The 20,183-nt window shown below is 42.4% G+C and overlaps 1 protein-coding gene across 1 annotated transcript in view; it reads right to left on the bottom strand.

The window, feature by feature from the left end:
* The window catches only part of XPO5 (exportin 5), a 226,620-nt gene that overhangs the window by 73,914 nt on the left and 132,523 nt on the right, over nucleotides 1–20,183 (bottom strand). Inside the window, 1 exon segment of the mRNA XM_030195864.1 lies at nucleotides 14,787–14,886. Coding sequence (XP_030051724.1) covers nucleotides 14,787–14,886 — 100 coding nt within the window.

Raw genomic sequence — 20,183 nt, 5'->3', positions numbered from 1 at the left:
TACTGCTCCATTGCAAGAAACATTTCCATTTAAAGCCATAAACATTTTTTTGGTTGGGAACTTTTTGATGCTAGCACTTCCCGAACCTCCTTAGAAAAATGAAAAGGGGTAGTCATGAGCATTTTAACATCCATGGAGCCATTGCTAGGGCTAGGATGTTTGCCTGAAGCAGAGAACCATTGTACTAAATCACAAGGTACAGGAATGTCAGCAGAGTACCAACTGGTGAAGACAGAAGAACCAGATTTGACATGACCAAAACAGGACTATTAGGATAATGGTAGCTACGTCCTGCTTTAAATTCTGAAAAACACTGGCTATCAATGAAATTGGAGTGAAGGTGTACATGAGGTGAAATCAAGATACATCTACTGTCAGATGGTTTTCAGCTGGTCTTCTAGAACAAAACTGTCTGCTCTTAGCCTTCTCTTTGGTTGCAAAGGTCTTGATATAAACTATTATCGAAAAAGGTCCTGCACTATCTGTGGAAGCAGGGATCATTTGTGTAGGTCTAATTGTGACTGACAGCATCCACCCGTATGCTATGATCCCCTGGCAGATAGACTGCTTGCAGTAGACAATCTGACAGAAAAAACGTCTGGTACGTGATATGCCTACAAGAAATGTCAGGGAACCAGTTTCTCCTTGCTTGTTGATATAGAACATCATGACTGCCTATATCAGAAGCACATTCTTGGTGATCCAAGTATATAACGTCTTGAGAACATAGTGAATCACCTTCAGTTCTAAGAAGTTGATATGCCTCTTTCTCTGATGATGCATTATCCTTTATAACTAGATGGAACTCCATTAGTCTAAAAATTCTAGATGGAATAGCGTCAACTAAAGAAAGGGCAAGATTTAGTAGAAGATCTAATGCTTGGTTTGAGAATGATTTATTTTTCCAAAAACAACTTCGTTAAAAATTAGAAAGGAGATGGAAAAAAGATGAAACTAACTTGAATAGATCTAACTGAAAGACAGAAATTTATTTTATTTTTGTTACATTTGTATACCACGTTTTCTCACCTATTTGCAGGCTCAATGTGGCTTACATAATACTGTAGAGGCGTTCGCCATCTCCGGTATAGAAACAAACACATAGAGTTAATGTGATCGAAGAAGGTTCATGTGTTATAGACACATTGGAATTCGTAGAGAGGAAGAGTTATGCAGTGTCTGTATCAGGCCTTGGTTTCATTATGTTGCAGGTTTAGGGATTTAGGTTTGGTCGATGGGGTATGCCTTTTTGAACAAGTTGGTTTTTAGTGATTTCCGGAAGTTTAGGTGGTCGTACGTTGTTTTCACAGCTTTTGGTAGTGCGTTCCACAGATGTGTGCTGATGTAGGAGAAGCTGGATGCATAAGTTAATTTGTATTTGAGTCCTTTGCAACTTGGGTAGTGGAGATTTAGGTATGTTTGTGCTGATCTGATTGTGTTTCTTATAAGTAGGTCTATGAGGTCTGTCATGTAGCCCGGGGCTTCACCGTAGATAATTTTATGGACCAGGGTACAGATTTTGAAAGCAATACGTTCTTTGATTGGTAGCCAGTGTAGTTTTTCTCGAAGGGGTTTGGTGCTTTCGAAACGCGTTTAATCATTATAAGCAACAAAAAGATAAGAGTAGAGCCTACTACTCTAGAGAGATAAATGAGGCAAAGTTGGAATTGAGAAAATTATACCAGTTAGCAAGTCACCTAAAAGATCCTATTGAGTTATTACATTCGGAAAATGGAGATATCCCTACAGCCGAAATACAGGCTAAAAAAGTAGAGATAATTCATCAGAAATTACTAATAAATAATCTGACATTGAACCAGGAGCATAATACTGACCTGGACTCTATTCCAGCTAATGGACAATGTAATGAATTTAAACCTATTAAAATGGTAGACCTTTAATGCAATTTTTTAGGAAATATAATACATCATTTTGCACATTAGACACTTGTCCTCCTTATCTTATGAAAAAGGCCCCTCACCTGTTTTAACAGGTTAATAGATTGAATTCACAACTTATTCTGAGTATTTTTCCATAATATATAGGTATTATAATGCCAACACCAATTCTTAAAAACAGCAAGGCAGGACCAGATGTTACTAATATAGACCAGTGACCTCTATTACCTTATTAATAAAGATCAAGGAGGGTCTGGTAGTGATTCAATTAAATTTTTATATAGATAATTTTGATATTTTACACTTTTCACAATCGGGGTTCCACAAATACAGTATGGAAATTGTACTTGGTTCTCTACTAGCAGAAGGAAGATCACCAATATTTAGAGGTCTTACCAAGCATGTTCAATCTAGTGGATCATATGCTTTATTGGTCAATTTTAAGCCAAATGAACAAAGGTGGAAACATTTTCAAATGGTTTAGAGGTTTTCTTCCAAGTAGGTCCTATGAGGTAAAATTTCAAGTTTCAACATCACAGGACCCTGCATAGGGGCTTCCACAGGCATGAGTTTCAAGATCATGCCTGTAGAAGCCCCTATGCAGGGTCCCACAGGTATCACCTTTACCTGATGTTCTCATGAGATCTTTGCAACCAAACTGACAGTGAGTTTGTCCTAAAGTTTTCATATATACAGACATTACAATTTTTCTTCTGGTGCTGTCATCCAGAGCTAAGATGTCTCAGAAGATAGCAAATTGTCTAAACCTTCTTGGACAGTAGATTTAAGCCCATCATTTGAAATTAAATAAGGACAAAACAAAGTTTTTATTAATAGGACAGGATGATGATATATGGAATGATAATATACGGAAACTGAATAACCAAGATTTGAAATCTGAATCAAATTTGAATATACTTCAGATCTTTTTGACAAGTAGTTTAACAATGGATAAGCTGGTAAATATGTTGGTAAATAAGTTTTTTTTGACGCTAAGAAAATATGTAGAATATGATGTTATCTGGAACTTCCAATTTTTAGACTAGTGGTTCAAAGTCTTCTATTGTCCCAACTAGACTATTGTAATACAGTCTATATAGGTTGTCAGAAACACCTTTTAAGAAAGTTCCTGACAGTACCAAATACCGCTGCTGCTTGTCCGATTTTCACCGCCCATAAAAATGATAGTGTCTCTTATTTTGGTTAGATCTACATTGGTTGCTAGCAGAGGCCTGTTTTCAGTTTATGTTTCAACGGTTTTTATTGATGACAAGTCAAAAAGTACAAATCCACCTTAACATGGCGGCATCAATGCAGTTTTACAGAACTCAACGAAGTAACATTTCAAGAATACAGCATTGCGTACAGTCATCAAATTTTTATATATAACTTTTATCCCCTCCCCCTTTTTACTGTACTCTATATTTAACTTTTAATATTTCAACAATTATTATTGATGAGATCACATGGTAGACAATTCTGTATCCATCAGCATAAATCTAATAACAAATAATTCCGTCATATATTAATGAACCTAAAACTTCTATCATCCAATTCCCCCCCAAGCTTCCCCCCCTTCCTTTCCTTCTTAAGTATTCATGAATGTGGTCCTGTACTATTACCAGACAATTACATAACCAATAAACTTTTTATATTAATCTCCAATAATTATGTCTCTTGTTTTACTCTGTGTATTATTGATTTGTTTATATATAAACGGTTTTTATTGATGGACATACTCCAGTTCAAGCATATGAAATGTTTACATTTTATATCTTTTCCAATATTTCTAGATTAACAACATAACTTACAACATGCCTATCCCATCATTTTTTTAAAACATTTACTGCCTCCCCCCTCCCCCCCTTCCAAGAAATGAGAAGCAACAACCTCTGAGTTTGAGCTTCATGATTCCTACTAACATTCTCGTCAAACCTTGCCTAGTCCTTAATTGCTTACACGTGGGCTTCTGGCTTCATTATATCGACCCCTGCCTGTTAAGTACAGCACTTCTGGCTTTGTGGGATATATCTTCTATATAAATAAATCCCACCTTGAACGTTCTGAAGCTCCCTCCAACTGTGGCAGTGAAGTCCTGAACTGCTGTAGTCCTCCTGGCTATTCGGACTACTCACCACCGCCCTCAGCCACGCCCCATCTGCGACCTACGCCACGCCCCAACTGGACATAAAAAGCACCATGAACGTTCTGAACCACACTTTGAGGCTTCAAAAGTTTGTATGTTCGAAGCTCTGTAACCACTTTTAACCACAGTCCATCTGTGCGCCGCCATGATCTGAATCTGCCCCGCCCTGACCTATCAGAGTACATCTCTGCCCTGCCCTGACCTATCAGAGAAGGGAGGAGCGTCACAGCTGCACCGCTCTGACCTATCAAAGGGAACTGAAACAGGAAAAGGGAGGAGCATCACACCAATGAGGGACCTATCAGGGAAGTCAAATAGAAGAAGGGAGGAGCGTCAGAGGCGAAGGGCTCACTCGGGAGGAGCGTCACTCGCTTTGCTGTGCACATGTGCTGGAGGAGTTCTGCACCCGTTTCTCCTCCCTCTGTTTTCTCCGGTGGCCTTGGCAGCTGAATGTAGAACTAACGAGGGCAGGAGCTTTTGCTTCGCATCTGGCAAAGTAAGTCAGCTTCTGCTGTGCACCCTCCCCTCCTGTCCTTTCAAGCAGCGAATACGAGAGAATACGAGCTGGGACTGAACAGGCAGCACAAAACTCCTTTTTGTTTTGTTTAACAAGGGCAGGAGCTTTTGCTTCGCATCTGGCAAAGTAAGTCAGCTTCTGCTGTGCACCCTCCCCTCCTGTCCTTTCAAGCAGCGAATACGAGAGAATACGAGCTGGGACTGAACAGGCAGCACAAAACTCCTTTTTGTTTTCTTTTGTTTACACTTGCACAGCTGATAGCTGGTCGCTGCCTGCCGTGCCCCTCTTCCTTTTTACAAACATTATGTCACTTTTCCTCTTTTTCCCTCTTTTCTTTCTCTACAAACATGACAAGGGGGTTGGAACAGGAGGTCCTGCACAGCTCTCTCCACTGTTGCCACAGGCTAAGCAACAGTTCAGGCACAAGGAGGGGAGGATGAGGGCCAGAACAGGTACACAGACCACAGATGGAGGCGGAGGAGGGGGTCCTGACAGCACAGGTGAAGGGGGGAGGGGCGACCCACAGTCCTGAGAGAAGGGCTGTAGGGAGACCTGAAAGGAGGGGGGGAGACTGACCAGACAAGGAGATGAGGGGTCCTGCGACAACACAGTGGCAGACGCAGACGGAGGGGGGTCCTTCCAGCCAACATAGGGAGGGGGGGGATGTATCTCCGTCACACTCTCTCTCTCTCTCACACACTGACTGTCTCTCTCACTCTCTAACACTGTCTACAACACACGCTATGTCTCACACTCGATCACATTCACTCTCTATGTGTCACACAGTCACTGTCAAACACTCTATCACTCTCATACACTCTCGCTCTCGCTCACATACCCACTCAAACACACTGTCAATCTCACACACACACTCTCTAACAGACACACTTGCAGCCACACACATTCAATCTGTCTCTCTCACAAAGTCACTCTCACACACACACTCTCTCAAACATACACACTCCGAGGAAAACCTTGCTAGCGCCCGTTTCATTTGTGTCGGAAACGGGCCTTATTTACTAGTTTTGTAAATAATGATTCCAAACATTAAGAAATTTCTTTCTTCTCCTCAAGTTGTCATATGCTTCTCTTGCCTCCCACAACATTAGCTCATGTAGCTTATTCCTCCATAACCATACAGATGGTGGTTCTTCCTGCATCCAATGTCTCAATATACATTTTTTGCCCACTGCAAATGCTTTACATAAAAATACCTCCAAATTTTTATCCGATATCCCATATGCATTAGTTTTGTTCAAAAGTACTCCTCTCCAAGAGGGGTGTAACCTTTGTCCCAATAGTTGTTCTAAGTACTCCTGTATCGCTCTCCAGAATGTTTTTATTTTATCACATCACCAAAATGCATGCAAAAATGTGTTCTTCTCTCTGTGGCATTTAAGGCATTGAGAATCAGAGCTCCATCCCGCCCTTACAGCCTGAGATTGTGTTATATAGCCTCGGTGAATAACCCTGAATTGACTCTCTTGTAATTCTGCCCCCCCCATCTGCCCAGGTATGCTTCCAATTAGTTTTGCAAAATTTATTCCCTTAAGCTCATATCCCAAGTCTTTGCTCCATTTGTCTTTGAGCTTCTCATATGTTCTGGGGGGTCCAAGTAGGACCAGGGCTTTATGTAGGCTCGATATTGATACCTGTCCATGTGCGTCCCCTTCCAGGAATTCCCGCACCCTCTGACCCAGTTTTGTGCCCAGGGCTGCCTGATCCAAACTATGCCAGTAATGATGCAATTGTCTATATGTATAATAATCTCTCTGGGCCAATACCTGTCTCTGCTGCAGGTCCTGAAAACTATGCAGATTCCCCTCTTCATTCATTAAGTGTTCAAATAGAGTGATTCCCATTTCCGACCATCTAGCCATTACCCCTTTCTCCAATCCGGGGGGGAAGTCCCTATTTCCCTGTATTGGAAGTTGGTCACTAACATTAGGGTCTTGTCCCCAGTTATGCATAAAAAACTGCCAAGCACGTCGCAATGGTTGCAACAGTATACTTCTTCTGCAGGTAGTTGGTAAACTCTTTGTTTTTGCCTGCAGAAGGAAATTCAAGTGCCACGGGTCAAAGAATGCACGTTCCCAGTTAGTTGGCGTGTGTTGATGTGTGTTAAGTATCCAATCCCTGATGTGTCTTAAAAGACATGCCTGATTGTAACGTCTAATACAGGGGAAATCCAATCCACCCTGAGCCCACCCATCGTATAAGTATTCAAATCGTAGCTTAGACTTCTTTCCCCCCCACACAAATTGCCGACACATCCTATTTAATTTCCTTAAATCTTTACTCAATATATGTATTGGCAACACCTGCAAGATATAGAGCCATCTCGGGAATATGATCATTTTGAAGAGATTTATTCTGCCTATTAATGATAAAGGCAGGTAATTCCATCTCTCCAGAACCCTTTTGGTATCTTGTAGCAGCTTGTCAATATTTATCCTGTACAGAATGGTAGTATCCATAGTTAATCGTACCCCTAAATATCGAAAGGATTCCCCTGCCCTCCTCAATGGCAGCTGTCTGTGCCACTCTCCCATTTGATCCTCTTTCCTACTTAATACTTCTGATTTCTCCAGGTTTAGCTTAAAGCCAGAGAAATCCCCATACTCTGCCATACATTCTAATAGCGCCTTCAGTGATGTCTCTGGAGAAATTACATGAGCCAGCAAATCATCAGCGAAGGCAGCTATTTTAAAAATTTCTGTGCCAACCCTGACTCCTTGCACATCAGGGTTGCGTTGGATATCTCTAAGCAGTGGATCTAGCGTTAACACAAACAGTAAAGGTGACAGGGGGCATCCTTGCCTGGTCCCCCTATGGACAGAGAATGATGGGGATAATATTCCATTAACCCATACCTGGGCCTGTGGAAGATAATATAAGGCTTTGATTGCGTCCTGGAATAATCCTCTTATGCCATATGCATCTAGTGTGCCAAATAAAAAATCCCAGACCACCCTATCGAACGCCTTTTCGGCATCGAAACTTACTAATATTGAGGGCGTGTCCTTTATAAATACCTCCTCTAATGTTACCAATATCTTTCTTACATTTTTAGTAATAGTTCTGCCCTGTACAAACCCTACCTGTGATTCTTCTATAACATCTGGTAATATTCGGGACAAGCGATTTGCCAGGACTTTTGCAAACAATTTTGCTTCAAAATTTAGTAGCGAAATAGGTCTGTATGATTCAGGCTTTTGTACATCTTTTCCTGGTTTTGGAAGTACTATAATCTGTGCTGTTCGTAGTGACGTGGGCATTCGTTGCTCTTGCACTATCATGTTAAACATTGCGGTAAGGGGTTCTACTATTTCCTCCTTCATCAATTTATATAATTCTCCCCTATATCCATCAGGGCCTGGGGCCTTCCCTAGTGGCGCTTGCTGTATTGCCCATGATACCTCCTCTGTTGACATGGGAGCATTTAGCATGGCCAGACTTTGTGTGTCCATCTGCGGGAGCTCCTGTCCCGCCAGGTAGATCTCACTATCCATCGAGGGCGGGTCAGGTGAAGCATAAAGCCTCTGATAATATTTTTGCATGATACGATTTATACAATCATCTTTATTTTCTAACACCCCTTCTGAAGAATATAACGCGTTTATCTTATAATTTCCTTGTCTTGGGTTTGCCATCCTGGCCATCATCCTACCACTTTTATTTGCATATTTGTATAATTGATACCTATAATACATATAATTTTTTTGTGTTTTATCGTGTATTCTTTCATTCAGTGTTTGCTGCATTTCTAAAAGCTTAACTTTCAGCTGAATATCATGATGGCGTCCATACTCGCGTCTCAAGCGGGTGATTTCTTTTTCTAACCTTTGCAATTCCTTTTCCCATATCTTTTTCTGGTGGCTAGTATACGCAATAATCTCACCCCTTAATACTGCCTTTGCTGTGTCCCAGTATAATATGGGGGCCGCCCTATGCTCCTGATTAGTGTCTTGAAACTGTCTATATTTGGCTAGTATAAATTCCCGAAATTTTCTGTCTTTATATAACCTTGTAGGGAACTTCCATTGGTATGTGCTAGCCTTACTCTCTGTGGGTTCCCATAAGACCATTACCATTGCATGGTCTGATATTTTTATGGGTCCTATTTCCGCCTTGCGAATTTTTGTAAATAGTGAACGGGAGATAAAAATATAGTCGATCCTCGACATGGTGTCGTGCGCCCGGGACAGGTGGGTGTAATCTCGTTCCAACGGGTGTAAGGTTCTCCACACATCCACCAGGTCAAGGACCCCACTCAGTAGCCCAATTCCTCTAGATTCTGCTCCCGCTCTCCTCTTTTTATCCCCATGTGACCTGTCCAAGTTGGGATCTCCTACTTCATTGAAATCTCCCCCTAACAGCAGGGGAACTCCTTCTAGACCTGTTAGGTGATGTAGAAGTTTTTTATAGAATGTTTTGTTATAAGTGTTTGGAGCATAGATATTGCACAAAACCATGGGTTGACGTTCTATTGTCAGGTGTGCCAACACATATCTTCCTTCTTTATCTGCTATGATCTTATGTGTAATGATATGGATCCCTTTCTTGATCAGTATTATTACCCCTGCTTTTTTCCCCAGTGCTGGTGAATCATAATATGATCCTACCCACCATCGACATAATTTCTCATGTTCTTTGGCTGTTAAGTGTGTTTCCTGAAGCATTGCTACCGATACCTGTTGCTTATGAAGTGCTTGGAGGATCTTCTGCCGTTTAATCGGTGATGAGATACCTCCCACGTTCCATGTCACCACCTTAAGGACCATCACATATCCTCAAGCATTTTTTGAGCACCTGGCAATTATCTCTCTGTGTGCAGGAGGGGTCTCCCAGCCTATACCCCTCCCACTTCTGATATTGTAAGAATTCTCTAGATTCCCCTCCTTTTGAAGCTCTTTGTGTATTCCTTGTGTTGCCCTTCTCCCTTTCTGCCCTGAAATACCTAATCTTCCCTCTACCCTCCCTCCCTCCCTCCCTCCCCCCTTCCCCTCTCCCATCCTCCCGTCTTCCCCCCTTCCCCAAGTCTGAACAGCACCACATGTGCTGTCTGCCTCCGTGCTACCGATCAGGGACCCCACCCCTACTTTTTTTGCTTATGTTACATATTACCTCCCTCCCCCTTAAATTCACAGCCCCCCTTGTATAACATCAAATAACAGTATCAAGACCAACTTTAGTAATCACAACAGTTATAGTTACAGATCTTCTGCCTCTCGCTGCCCCTTGTCGTTCAGCAATGTCACTCCCACTGATGAATCTCGGGTTTTTTACTCATGAGTCTCTTGATGCTTCCGAACTGTCTCTCTCCAGGCGGTCCACCAGTGCCTGAGCGGCTTCTACCGTGTCACAGATTCTCACTGTCCCATTATGTTGAATCCTGAGTTTAGCCGGATATAGTAAGCTGAATTTTATCCGCATTTTGTGTAGTCGCCCGCAAATGGGCGAAAATTGCTTACGTTGAAAGGACACTTTAGTGGAATAGTCTTGAAAGCATAATATCTTTTGTCCTTCCACTTCCAACGTTCCTCCTTTCCGAAGAGCTGCTAGGATCTCCATCTTATGTTGATAATTAAGAAGTCTCAGTATGACCACGCGTGGGCGTGCATTTGCCTCCTTCCTCGGCCCCAGACGATGCGTCCGTTCTATCTTCAGTTGTCCCACTGTGCTCTGATTTGGCAATAGCTTAGTGAGCCTGGGTTCCAGAAAGTCTCTCAGATCTGCATCTGGTATGCCTACCAGTCTGAGATTATTTCTACGCGAACGGTTTTCCAAATCATCCACTTTCTCTTCTAAAGTTAATATCGTTTTTTGGAGGTGTTCAATAGATTTGGAGGCTTCCTGTGAGGCATCTTCTACGTCACCTATCCGCTGCTGGACCTCCTGGAGTTCATTAGTAAATGTAGTAAACCTTTGGTCCATGCCATCAAGCTTATCAATTATTTGTTGTAACTTGTGGCTCATGGTTTCCTCTACCGCCATCCTCACCTCTGCTACTATTTCTGAGGCCCAAACCGAGCTCACTGGCGGCGATGGAGGCGGATTTTTCTCCGACATTTTTGGTCCTCCGCTCTTAGTTTTGTCCTTCTCCAGCTCTTTTTTTGTACTTCTAGTCGCCATGCAAACAGTTTTTGGGGATAACCACAGTTTGATCTGTCTGTGGAGTTTGTTGATATCACTTCTTTAACCGACTACTTTGGGGAGCCTCGTGGCTCACTGCTGTGATAGCTCAAATTTTAGCCCAGACCCAGACTTCCGATTTTGCTGGCTATTGCACTGGGTTGGAGAGCTATTTACGATTCTTTTTATTTAGTTCTTTAAATTCTCTGAACTTTGTACATTCTGCTTCGCAATCGCCATTCGGGGCTGCGTTTGTTGTTTCCTCCGTGTCTCGCGGCACGCCTCCCCTCTCCCCCTTCGTTTCGCCGTTAGCTTCGCCGAGTTCTTTTACTCACTTTTATGCCTGGTAAGAAGATTTCTCAGCTTGCGGTTTTCAGCGCTCTTTTCTCGGCGCTATATTACCACGTGGGCGGACATCCGTCGTCGATCTGTTCCTCGCCCTTTCTTTCCTTTTCTGCCCCCGAATCGGGGTTTACGGGTCTCCATCGCGCCACTGCATCTTCCGGAGGGGAGGGGAAGCAAAACCGCCGACTCTGGGAGTTATTTTATCTCGTTTTGGTGGGGTCCCCGATCGCAGCTAGCTGGAGCTCTCTCTTGCGGCGGCCATCTTGGCCGGCAGCTCCACCGGAAGTGTGCCTGTTTTCAGTTTAAATTATACACGATGATCTATAAGATAATCTATGGATATGCACCACAATATAGGTTAGATTGGATTTGCTTCTCAAGGAGTAGTAGGTCCAGTACTTTATAAGTACATAAGTATTGCCATACTGGGATAGACCAAAGGTCCATCAAGCCCAGCATCCTGTTTCCAACAGTGGCCAATTCAGGTCACAACTACCTGGCAAGATCCCAAAACAGTACATTTTATGCTGCTTATCCTAGAAATAAGCAGTGGATTTTCCACAAGTCCAGTTTAATAATGGCTTATGGACTTTTCTTTTAGGAAGCTATCCAAATGTTTTTTAAACCCCACTAAGCTAACTGCTTTTACCACATTCTATGGCAACGAATTCCAAGAGTTTAATACGCATTCAGTGAAGAAATATTTTCTCTGATTCATTTTAAATTTACTACTTTGTAGCTTCAGTGAGTACTCCCTAGTCCTAGTATTTTTGGAAAGAGCGAACAAGCAATTCACATCTACCCAGTTTCACTCCACTCATTATTTTATAGACCTCTATCATATCTCCCCTCAGCCGTTTTTTCTCCAAGCTAAAGAGCCCTACTCTTTCCTCATAGGGAAGTCGTTCCATCCCCTTTATCAATTTCGTCGCCCTTTTCCGTACCTTTTCTAACTCCAACATATATCTTTTTTGAAATGCGGTGACCAGAACTGCACACAATATTTGAGCTGCGGTCGCACCATGGAGCGATACAAAGGCATTAATAACATCCTCATTTTTGTTTTAAATTCCTTTCCTAATAATACCTAACATTCTATTTGCTTTCTTAGCTGCTGCTGCCACACAATAAGCACAGGATTCCAACATATCATCAACGATGATGCCTAGATCCCTTTCCTGGTCGGTGACTCCTAAAGTGGAACCTTGCATTACGTAGCTATAGTTCGGGTTCCTCTTTCCCACAGGCATCACTTTGCACTTGCTCACATTAAACATCTGCAATTTGGATGCCCAGTATCCCAGTCTCGTAAGGTCCTCTTGCAATTTTTCACAATCCTCTTGCGATTTAACAACTTTGAATAACTTTGTGTCATCAGCAAATTTAATTACCTTACTAGTTACAACCATCTCTAGATCATTTATAACTATGTTAAAAAAGCAATGGTCCCAGCACAGACCCTGGGGAACCCCACAATCTACCTTTCTGCATTGAGAATACTGACCATTTAATCCTACTCTGTTTTCTATCTTTTAACCAGTTTTTAATCCACAATAAAATACTACCTCCTATCCCAAGACTCTCCAATTTCCTCTGGAGTCTTTCAAGAGGTACTTTGTTAAATGCCTTTTGAAAATCTAGATACACAATATCAACCAGATCACCTTTATCCATGTTTGTTCACCCCTTCAAAGAAATGTAGTAGACTGGTGAGGCAAGATTTCCCTTCACTAAATCCATGTTGGCTTTCAGGCTTATTTTCGAAAGAGAAGTGCGCCCATCTTCCGACACAAATCGGGAGATGGGCGTCCTTCTCCCAGGGTCACCCAAATCAGTATAATCGAAAGCTGATTTTGGGCGTCCTCAACTGCTTTCCGTCGTGGGGACGACCAAAATTCACGGGGGCGTGTCGGAACCATAGCGAAGGCGGGACTGGGGCGTGCCTAACACATGGGCGTCCTCGACCAATAATGGAAAAAAGAAGGGCGTCCCCAACGAGCACTTAGGCGACTTTACTTGGTCCATTTTTTTCTTACAACCAAGCCTCAAAAAGGTGCCTGAACTGACCAGATGACCATCCATCCTACACTAAAAAAAAACTTTTTAAATATTTTGTGCCTGCCTCAAATATCATACCCAGCTCCATCACAGCAGTATGCAGGTCCATGGAGCAGGTTTAGTGGGTGCAGTGCAGTTCAGCCAGGCGGACCCAGGCACATCCCCCTCCCCACCTGTTAAACTTGTGGTGGTAAATGTGAGCCCTTCAAAACCCACCAGAAACCCACTGTACCCACATGTAGGTGCCACCCTTCATCCCTTAGGGCTATGGTAGTGGCGTACAGTTGTGGGGAGTGGGTTTGGGGGGGCTCAGCACCCAAGGTAAGGGATCATGGCCTGAAAATGTAAGCTGTAAGCACTGCAGTGGCAGGTGAAGAAGCAGGAAGTAGCAGATGCTGGATCTGCGGAAGGAGAAAGTAAGGAGTGATGCGCTGAGGCACCCGATGGCACACAGTTTGGGAACCGCTGGTGTAAGTGGAATATAAGAATTTTTTACAATGTAATGTAATGCAACAAGCCCTCTCCCCTCCCCCCCCCCCCCCCCCCCCCCCCCCCCCGTCATTTACGGCCTCCTTAAAGATTCTGCTTAGCATCGATATTGAGGAAATCACTTTTCTTGTCAAATATCTTTCTCAATCTCAGAGCTGCTACATCACAGTACAAAGATGGTTTCTTGCCAACAAGAGATACTTGAAACAAGGGACTATCATAGCAGGGAAAACTTCCTTCACATGTATAATCATTCATTTGTTGCTTGAGTATGTGACAGGAAAACTAAGGTGCCAACTAGAGAGAGAGGATACTACCCCAGCCACAGTTGCACTAAGGTATTCTAATTATTGGAAATATCTGCTCCTATGATAAAATCTATATGTTACAGTTTCTAATTTCATTTGCCTTATAAATATTTTACCTTGATCTTGGATCCAAATATTGTGAATAAAAATTAGACTACAATTTCCTTTTTATTTGATCTTTATGAATGTGAATAATATATACGTTTTCTGACATTTATAGAGTATATGAATGTAATATGTAAAAAATTTAATAAAGAGAATTAAACATAATTACTGGAAATATAATATAGCAGCTCTATCTAGAGCTAGTGATTTTATGTGTTTTAAATGAAGAAACAAGAATGAAAGATAAGTATGTTTGATATGCACTAAATCTCTTATATATGCACTAAGGTGCATAAGAAGAAGTGATTTTTTTGTATGTTGTAGGTTTTATAAAATTAAGAAATGCATTTTGAAGGTTTTGGTTTTTTTTTACAAATGACAAAACATTAAAACCCTAAGCCTTTTACCCCAAATAATTTATTTGCAACATTTGGCTACTGAAGTATTTTTTCCTCCATTTAAAATATATAGAATCACTTGCTCTAGACCAGGGTTGTTCAACCTCAGTACTCGAGGACTGCAATCCAGTCGGGTTTTCAGGAATTCCCCAATGAATATACATGAGATCTGTTTGCATGTACTGCCTCTATTGTAAGCAAACAGATCTCATGTATGTTCATTGGGGAAACCCTGAAAACCCAACCTGGTGAGGGCCAAGGTTGGACACCCCTGTTCTATACAGAGCTATCTACAATATTGTATTTCTAGCAATTATAGGATTTGTTCAGCCTGTTCTGCTGGTAACCCTGTGTGGATTTTGATGCACTAAGTTAGTAAATACTTACTCTGGAACGGTTCAAGCCACTGGGATCCTCCAGCACTGGGTCATTGATCTCTTTATCCACACCAACATAAGAGATGAAAGCTTCAGAACTAGACAGCATTCTGGTAAACCCATGGGGCGAAGAAAAGAAAGGCATTAGCCCCTTCTAGCTCTGATGGCGTTTTAGATCATGTTAAAGAGATCTTACTGAGAAGCATTAATCAGTTTCAACAGTTTCTCTACCAAAAGTACATCTTGGTACGGTAATATAAGGTTAGCATATCTTCCAATGGCATCCTGCGATTGTGGTTTTATCTCCCTTACAGCAAAAAAGTATTTTAGTACAGTGGACCTGAAAGCCTTGTGCGAGTACAGAATGATTTTATAGTAACTAGACATCATGAATGCTTTCTGCTGAGCCCCACCTGGGAATCAACATAGCAGCTTTCGAGAGACACACATATAGGTGGAATTTACTCTTATTTGATAATTTCCTTTCCTTGAATCCTGCCAGAACAGATCAGATTAGTGGGTTTGTCTCCTTCCCAGGAGGAGACAGAGAAACAAAAAACCCTGAAGATTCTAATGACATCACTGATATAACAGATAATGCAGCCAGGACCCTGTCAGTATGCTAATGCCAGAAACAGATAAAATATTTGAGAGAAAAAAATACCTTTCTGGGACACCTTTGAGAATGTGAATGTACAAACCAGCAGCAGGCCAAGAACACAAGGATATCCCAAAACTCTCAGTTTTCCAGGCTCTAAGTCGTAGACCAGTGGCGTACCAAGGGGGGGGGGGGGGGGGTAGGGGCGGTCCGCCCCAGGTGCATGCCGCTGGGGGGGGGGGGGGGGGGCAGCTGCGCGCCGGTCAGCTTCGTTTCCATGCTCCCTCTGCCCCGGAACAGGAAGTAACCTGTTCCGGGGCAGAGGGAGCATGGAAACGAACGAAGCTGACCGGTGCGCGGCACCCCCCCAGCGGCGTGCACCTGGGGGGGGTGTCCTTTTGCTGGGGTGGGGGGGCGCTGCACCCAGGGGGGCGGGGCGCATCGGCGATCCGCCCCGGGTGTCAGCCCCCCTAGGAACACCACTGTCGTAGACTGGTCTAGGAGGATTCAAGGAAAGGAAGGAGAAATTAGGTCTTATCTGCTAATTTTGTTTCTGTTAGTCCCAATAGATCAGTTCAGGACTTGCACGTTTATGCCTATCAACCAGCAAGGAGAGAGAGAGAAAAGACCTGTGCAGTTCAGATGAATCAGTATGTTGATAACCATGCAGTGAACGCAAAGGCACCTCAAATTATATTTACTCTCCTTCCTTCTTTATCCTCCTCTTTATTTTATTTTTTTTAAGAATACAAAACCCAAATTTTATCAAATAACTGAAAGTGTGTTTGTAAGGCTTCATAGAGAAAACCTAAAAGCTGAAGTGTATACAACATATAGATAAAACCAGAGTGTACAAAAGGGCGGGTAACTGGACTGGTCTGTTTCCACCAAAAGGAAAGAAAATCAGCAGGTAAGACAATTTTTCAGCATTCTCAACAGACCAGTCCAGTACTTGCAGAATGTATCAAAGCAGTTTTCATTGTAGGAGCGGAGTGGAAACCCTTGTTGAAAGATTAGATCCCCCAAAGGAAGCTTCCTCTCTGGCTAAAACTTTCAATCTCTAATGTTTTGCGAAAGTACATAGTGACAACCATGTTGCAAGTGCCAGGGTGACAGCCCATAACTCTGCCAAGAAGTTGTTACCACTCTCATGGAATGGAGCTTTCAAAACAGAAGGCAGCTCCTTGTCTGCCAAAATACATACTGAGGTAATCATCAGCTTGCTATTGTAGCCTTTGAGGCTGGATTTGGTCCAATAAATAGAATAAAGAGCTTGTCCACTCTACAAAAAAATTATTGGTTACCTCCAAATACCCCATCACAACTAACATCCAAATGCTTTAAGGCCTTAAAATCATCTCCACATTATTCTTACTGGAAGGAAGAATTAAAGTCTGATTTAAATGAAACAGAGAGACTACTTTTAGGAGAAATGATAACAGTACAAATAAATACCCCAGCCTCTGTAAAACAAAGAAAGGGATCTCTACATGAAAAAGATTAGATCTCAGATACCTTTCTGGTGGAGGTGATAGTTAAACACTATCTTCAAGGTAAGATCCTTCACGGTAGTCCTCTTCAGAAGCTCAAAAGATGTTTTCCAATGATCAACGAACCAAACTGAGGTTGCATTTTGGACAAACAGCGCTCACTTAAAACTTCAGTTAATTAACTCCTCTCTAATAATGCACTAGATCAGGATGCCCTGCTAAGGATGAGTTTTGGATATGCCCTCTGAAACAAGCAAGGGAAGCTATCTGGACCTTCAGAGAACTCAGAGAGACTTGAAATCTTCCTGAAGGAAAGCAAGAACGTGCATCACCAAAAATTGAAAGGGAGAAAGCGTTTCTTTTGAAACTCCATAATTCAAAAACTCTCCAGACACTCACATATGCCACAGAAACAGAAGCTTCTCAGCATGAAGGTGTAATAACTTCTTCAGTACACTGGTACAATCACAGAAATTTACAAGGAGCTGCAGTGGGAATCAAACCCAGTTCCCCAGGTTCTCAGTCCACTGCACTAACCATTAGGCTATGCCTCCACTCCTCAGATGTGGGCCTTCAGAGGGTCTTAATGAGTATCCAAGTGCTGTTTAATGAGGGTAATGGCCTCCTGCATCTCATCTCTGAAAAGACTCTTTCCATGGCATGGCACATCAACAAGCTTCTCCTGAACTTCCAGTTTGAGATCTGAGGCACACAGTCATGCAATTCTGCAGGTGTCAATCCTCACTGTGGAGGCGCTCAACGCCATATTGAAAATATCACAGGGTGCATGCACCACGTATTTTCTACATCCTTTTCTTTTGGTTACTAACTCACATTGATCATCAGCCTTCTCCCAAAGGAGATTATCAGCAAAAAATAGGCTACACTGTGTACAATGTTCCACAACTACATGTTCATAAGACGTGGTAGGATGCTATGCGGGATGCAACATAGAATGACAGCAGATGAAGACCTGTACGGTCCATCCAGTCTGCCCAACAAGATAAACCCATTTTACAAGGTATGTGATACTTTATACGTATACCCGATTTTGATTTGTCCTTGCCTTTCTCAGGGCACAGACTGTAGAAGTTTGCCCAGTAGTGTTCTTGTACTAAGTTCTGAAGCTAACATCGAAGCCCCTTAAAATTTACACTCCAGCTCATCCCTATCTATTCAGTCACGACCAGGGCACAGACCGTAGAAGTCTGCCCAGCTCCCGTTTAGTTTCCTAATTACCGGCGTCAACACTCAATCTCTGCTAAGATTCCACGGAACCATTCTTTCTAAACAGGATTCCTTTGTGTTTATCCCATTCATGTTTGAATTCCATTACCGTTTTCATCTCCACCACCACCCGCGGGAGGGCATTCCACATATCCACCACCCTCTCTGTGAAAAATACTTCCTGACATTAGTTCTGAGTCTGCCGCCCCTTCAACCTCAATTCATGTCCTCTAGTTCTACCGCCTTCCCGTCTCCGGAAAAGGTTCATTTGCGGATTAATACCTTTCAAGTATTTGAATGTCTGTATCATATCTCCCCTGTTTCTCCTTTCCTCCAAGGTATACATGTTCAGGTCAGCAAGTCTCTCCTCATATGGTTTGCAACGCAAATCCTGTACCATTTTCGTAGCTTTTCTTTGCACCGCTTCCAGTCTTTTTACATCTTTAGCAAGATAAGGCCTCCAATACTGAACACAATACTCCAAGTGGGAGTATGTGGGCACAGCATTCTGAAAGAATTTCTTCCCCAAAGACTGTATAGTCTCTCTCTCTTCCCAGGGGCACTGATGTATTTGACCACTGTGAACTGGCGAGAAAGCTGCAGTTTCCCAAATTCCAGTGCCTTTTGAACTCTATACATACGGTCAACCTTATTAACAGGAGGTACCTGGGAAGGGGGAGGTCTCCTATATTCTCATCTGTACTTCTCTTAGGTCAGAGTTCAATTTACAAAGATTTAAAACAAGTCACATTTAACTCTGCACTAGATGACCAGATCTAGGAAGACTTTGGAATGTATGGCCTGCAGAGTTCTGTGACTCTACTTTTTTGTTTTCTTTTCTTCTTTCTCTCTGCACTCCCTGCAATGTAGTAATTAAAATCTGTATTGATCTATAAACTGCTTTGGTTGTGCAACAGAAAAACAATACATCAAGAATTTAACAAAAACTGGCACTATCACAACTTTCTTAGGGGTGTTGAGGAATTGGAGGATGTCCAGTGTCTCTGACCCTAGTTCCTCCTCCATCATTAAAGAAAATGGGATGGCCTTAGCTAGCTCACTAATTAATTTGGTAAATGAGAGCTCCTCTGGGGAGTTAGATTTATGTCTCTTGTGTGATGGGGTGGGATATGATGGGGGACCAAGTACACTCCTCCTCCAAGTAGACTCCTGGCTCTTACATAAGTACATGCCATACTGGGAAAGACCAAAGGTCCATCAAGCCCAGCATCCTGTTTTCAACAGTGGCCAATCCAGATCACAAATACCTGGAAAGATCCCAAAAAAGTACAAAACATTTTATACTGCTTATCCCAGAAATAGTGGATTTTCCCCAAGTCCATTTAATAACGGTCTATGGACCATTTAACCCTACTCTCTATTTGCTATCTTTTAACCAGTTTTTAATCCACAATAGAACACTACCTCCTATCCCATGACTCTCCAATTTCCTCTGGAGTCTTTCATGAGGTACTTTGTCAAACACCTTCTGAAAATCCAGATACCCAATATCAACCGGTTCACCTTTATCCACATTTGTTCACCCCTTCAAAGAAATGTAGTAGATTGGTGAGGCAAGATTTCCCCTCACTAAATCCATGTTGACTTTGTCTCATTAATCCATGTTTTGAATATGCGCTGTAATTTTGTTCTTAATAATAGTCGCTACCATTTTGCCCGGCACCGACGTCAGAGTCACCGGTCTACAATTTCCCGGATCTCCTCTGGAACCTTTTTTAAAAATCGGCATTACATTGGCCACCCTCCAGTCTTCTGGTACCACACTCGATTTTAAGGATAAATTACATATTTCTAACAATAGCTCTGCAAGCTCATTTTTCAGTTCTATCAGTACTCTGGGATGAATATCATCTGGTCCAGGAGATTTGCTACTCTTCAGTTTGTAGAACTGCCCCATTACATCCTCCAGGTTTTCAGAGAATTCATTAAGTTTCTTCGACTCGTCAGCTTTGAATACTATTTCCGGCACCGGTATCACTCCCAAATCTTCCTCGGTGAAGACCGAAGCAAAGAATTCATTTAATCTCTCCGCTATGGCTTTGTCTTCCCTGATTGCCCCTTTTACTCCTCG

This window comes from Microcaecilia unicolor, chromosome 3 (assembly GCF_901765095.1).
Source record: "Microcaecilia unicolor chromosome 3, aMicUni1.1, whole genome shotgun sequence".
NCBI classification, from domain to species: Eukaryota; Metazoa; Chordata; class Amphibia; order Gymnophiona; family Siphonopidae; genus Microcaecilia; species Microcaecilia unicolor.
Note: the sequence above shows the minus strand (reverse complement) of the source record. Positions and strands in the feature narration are given on the sequence as shown.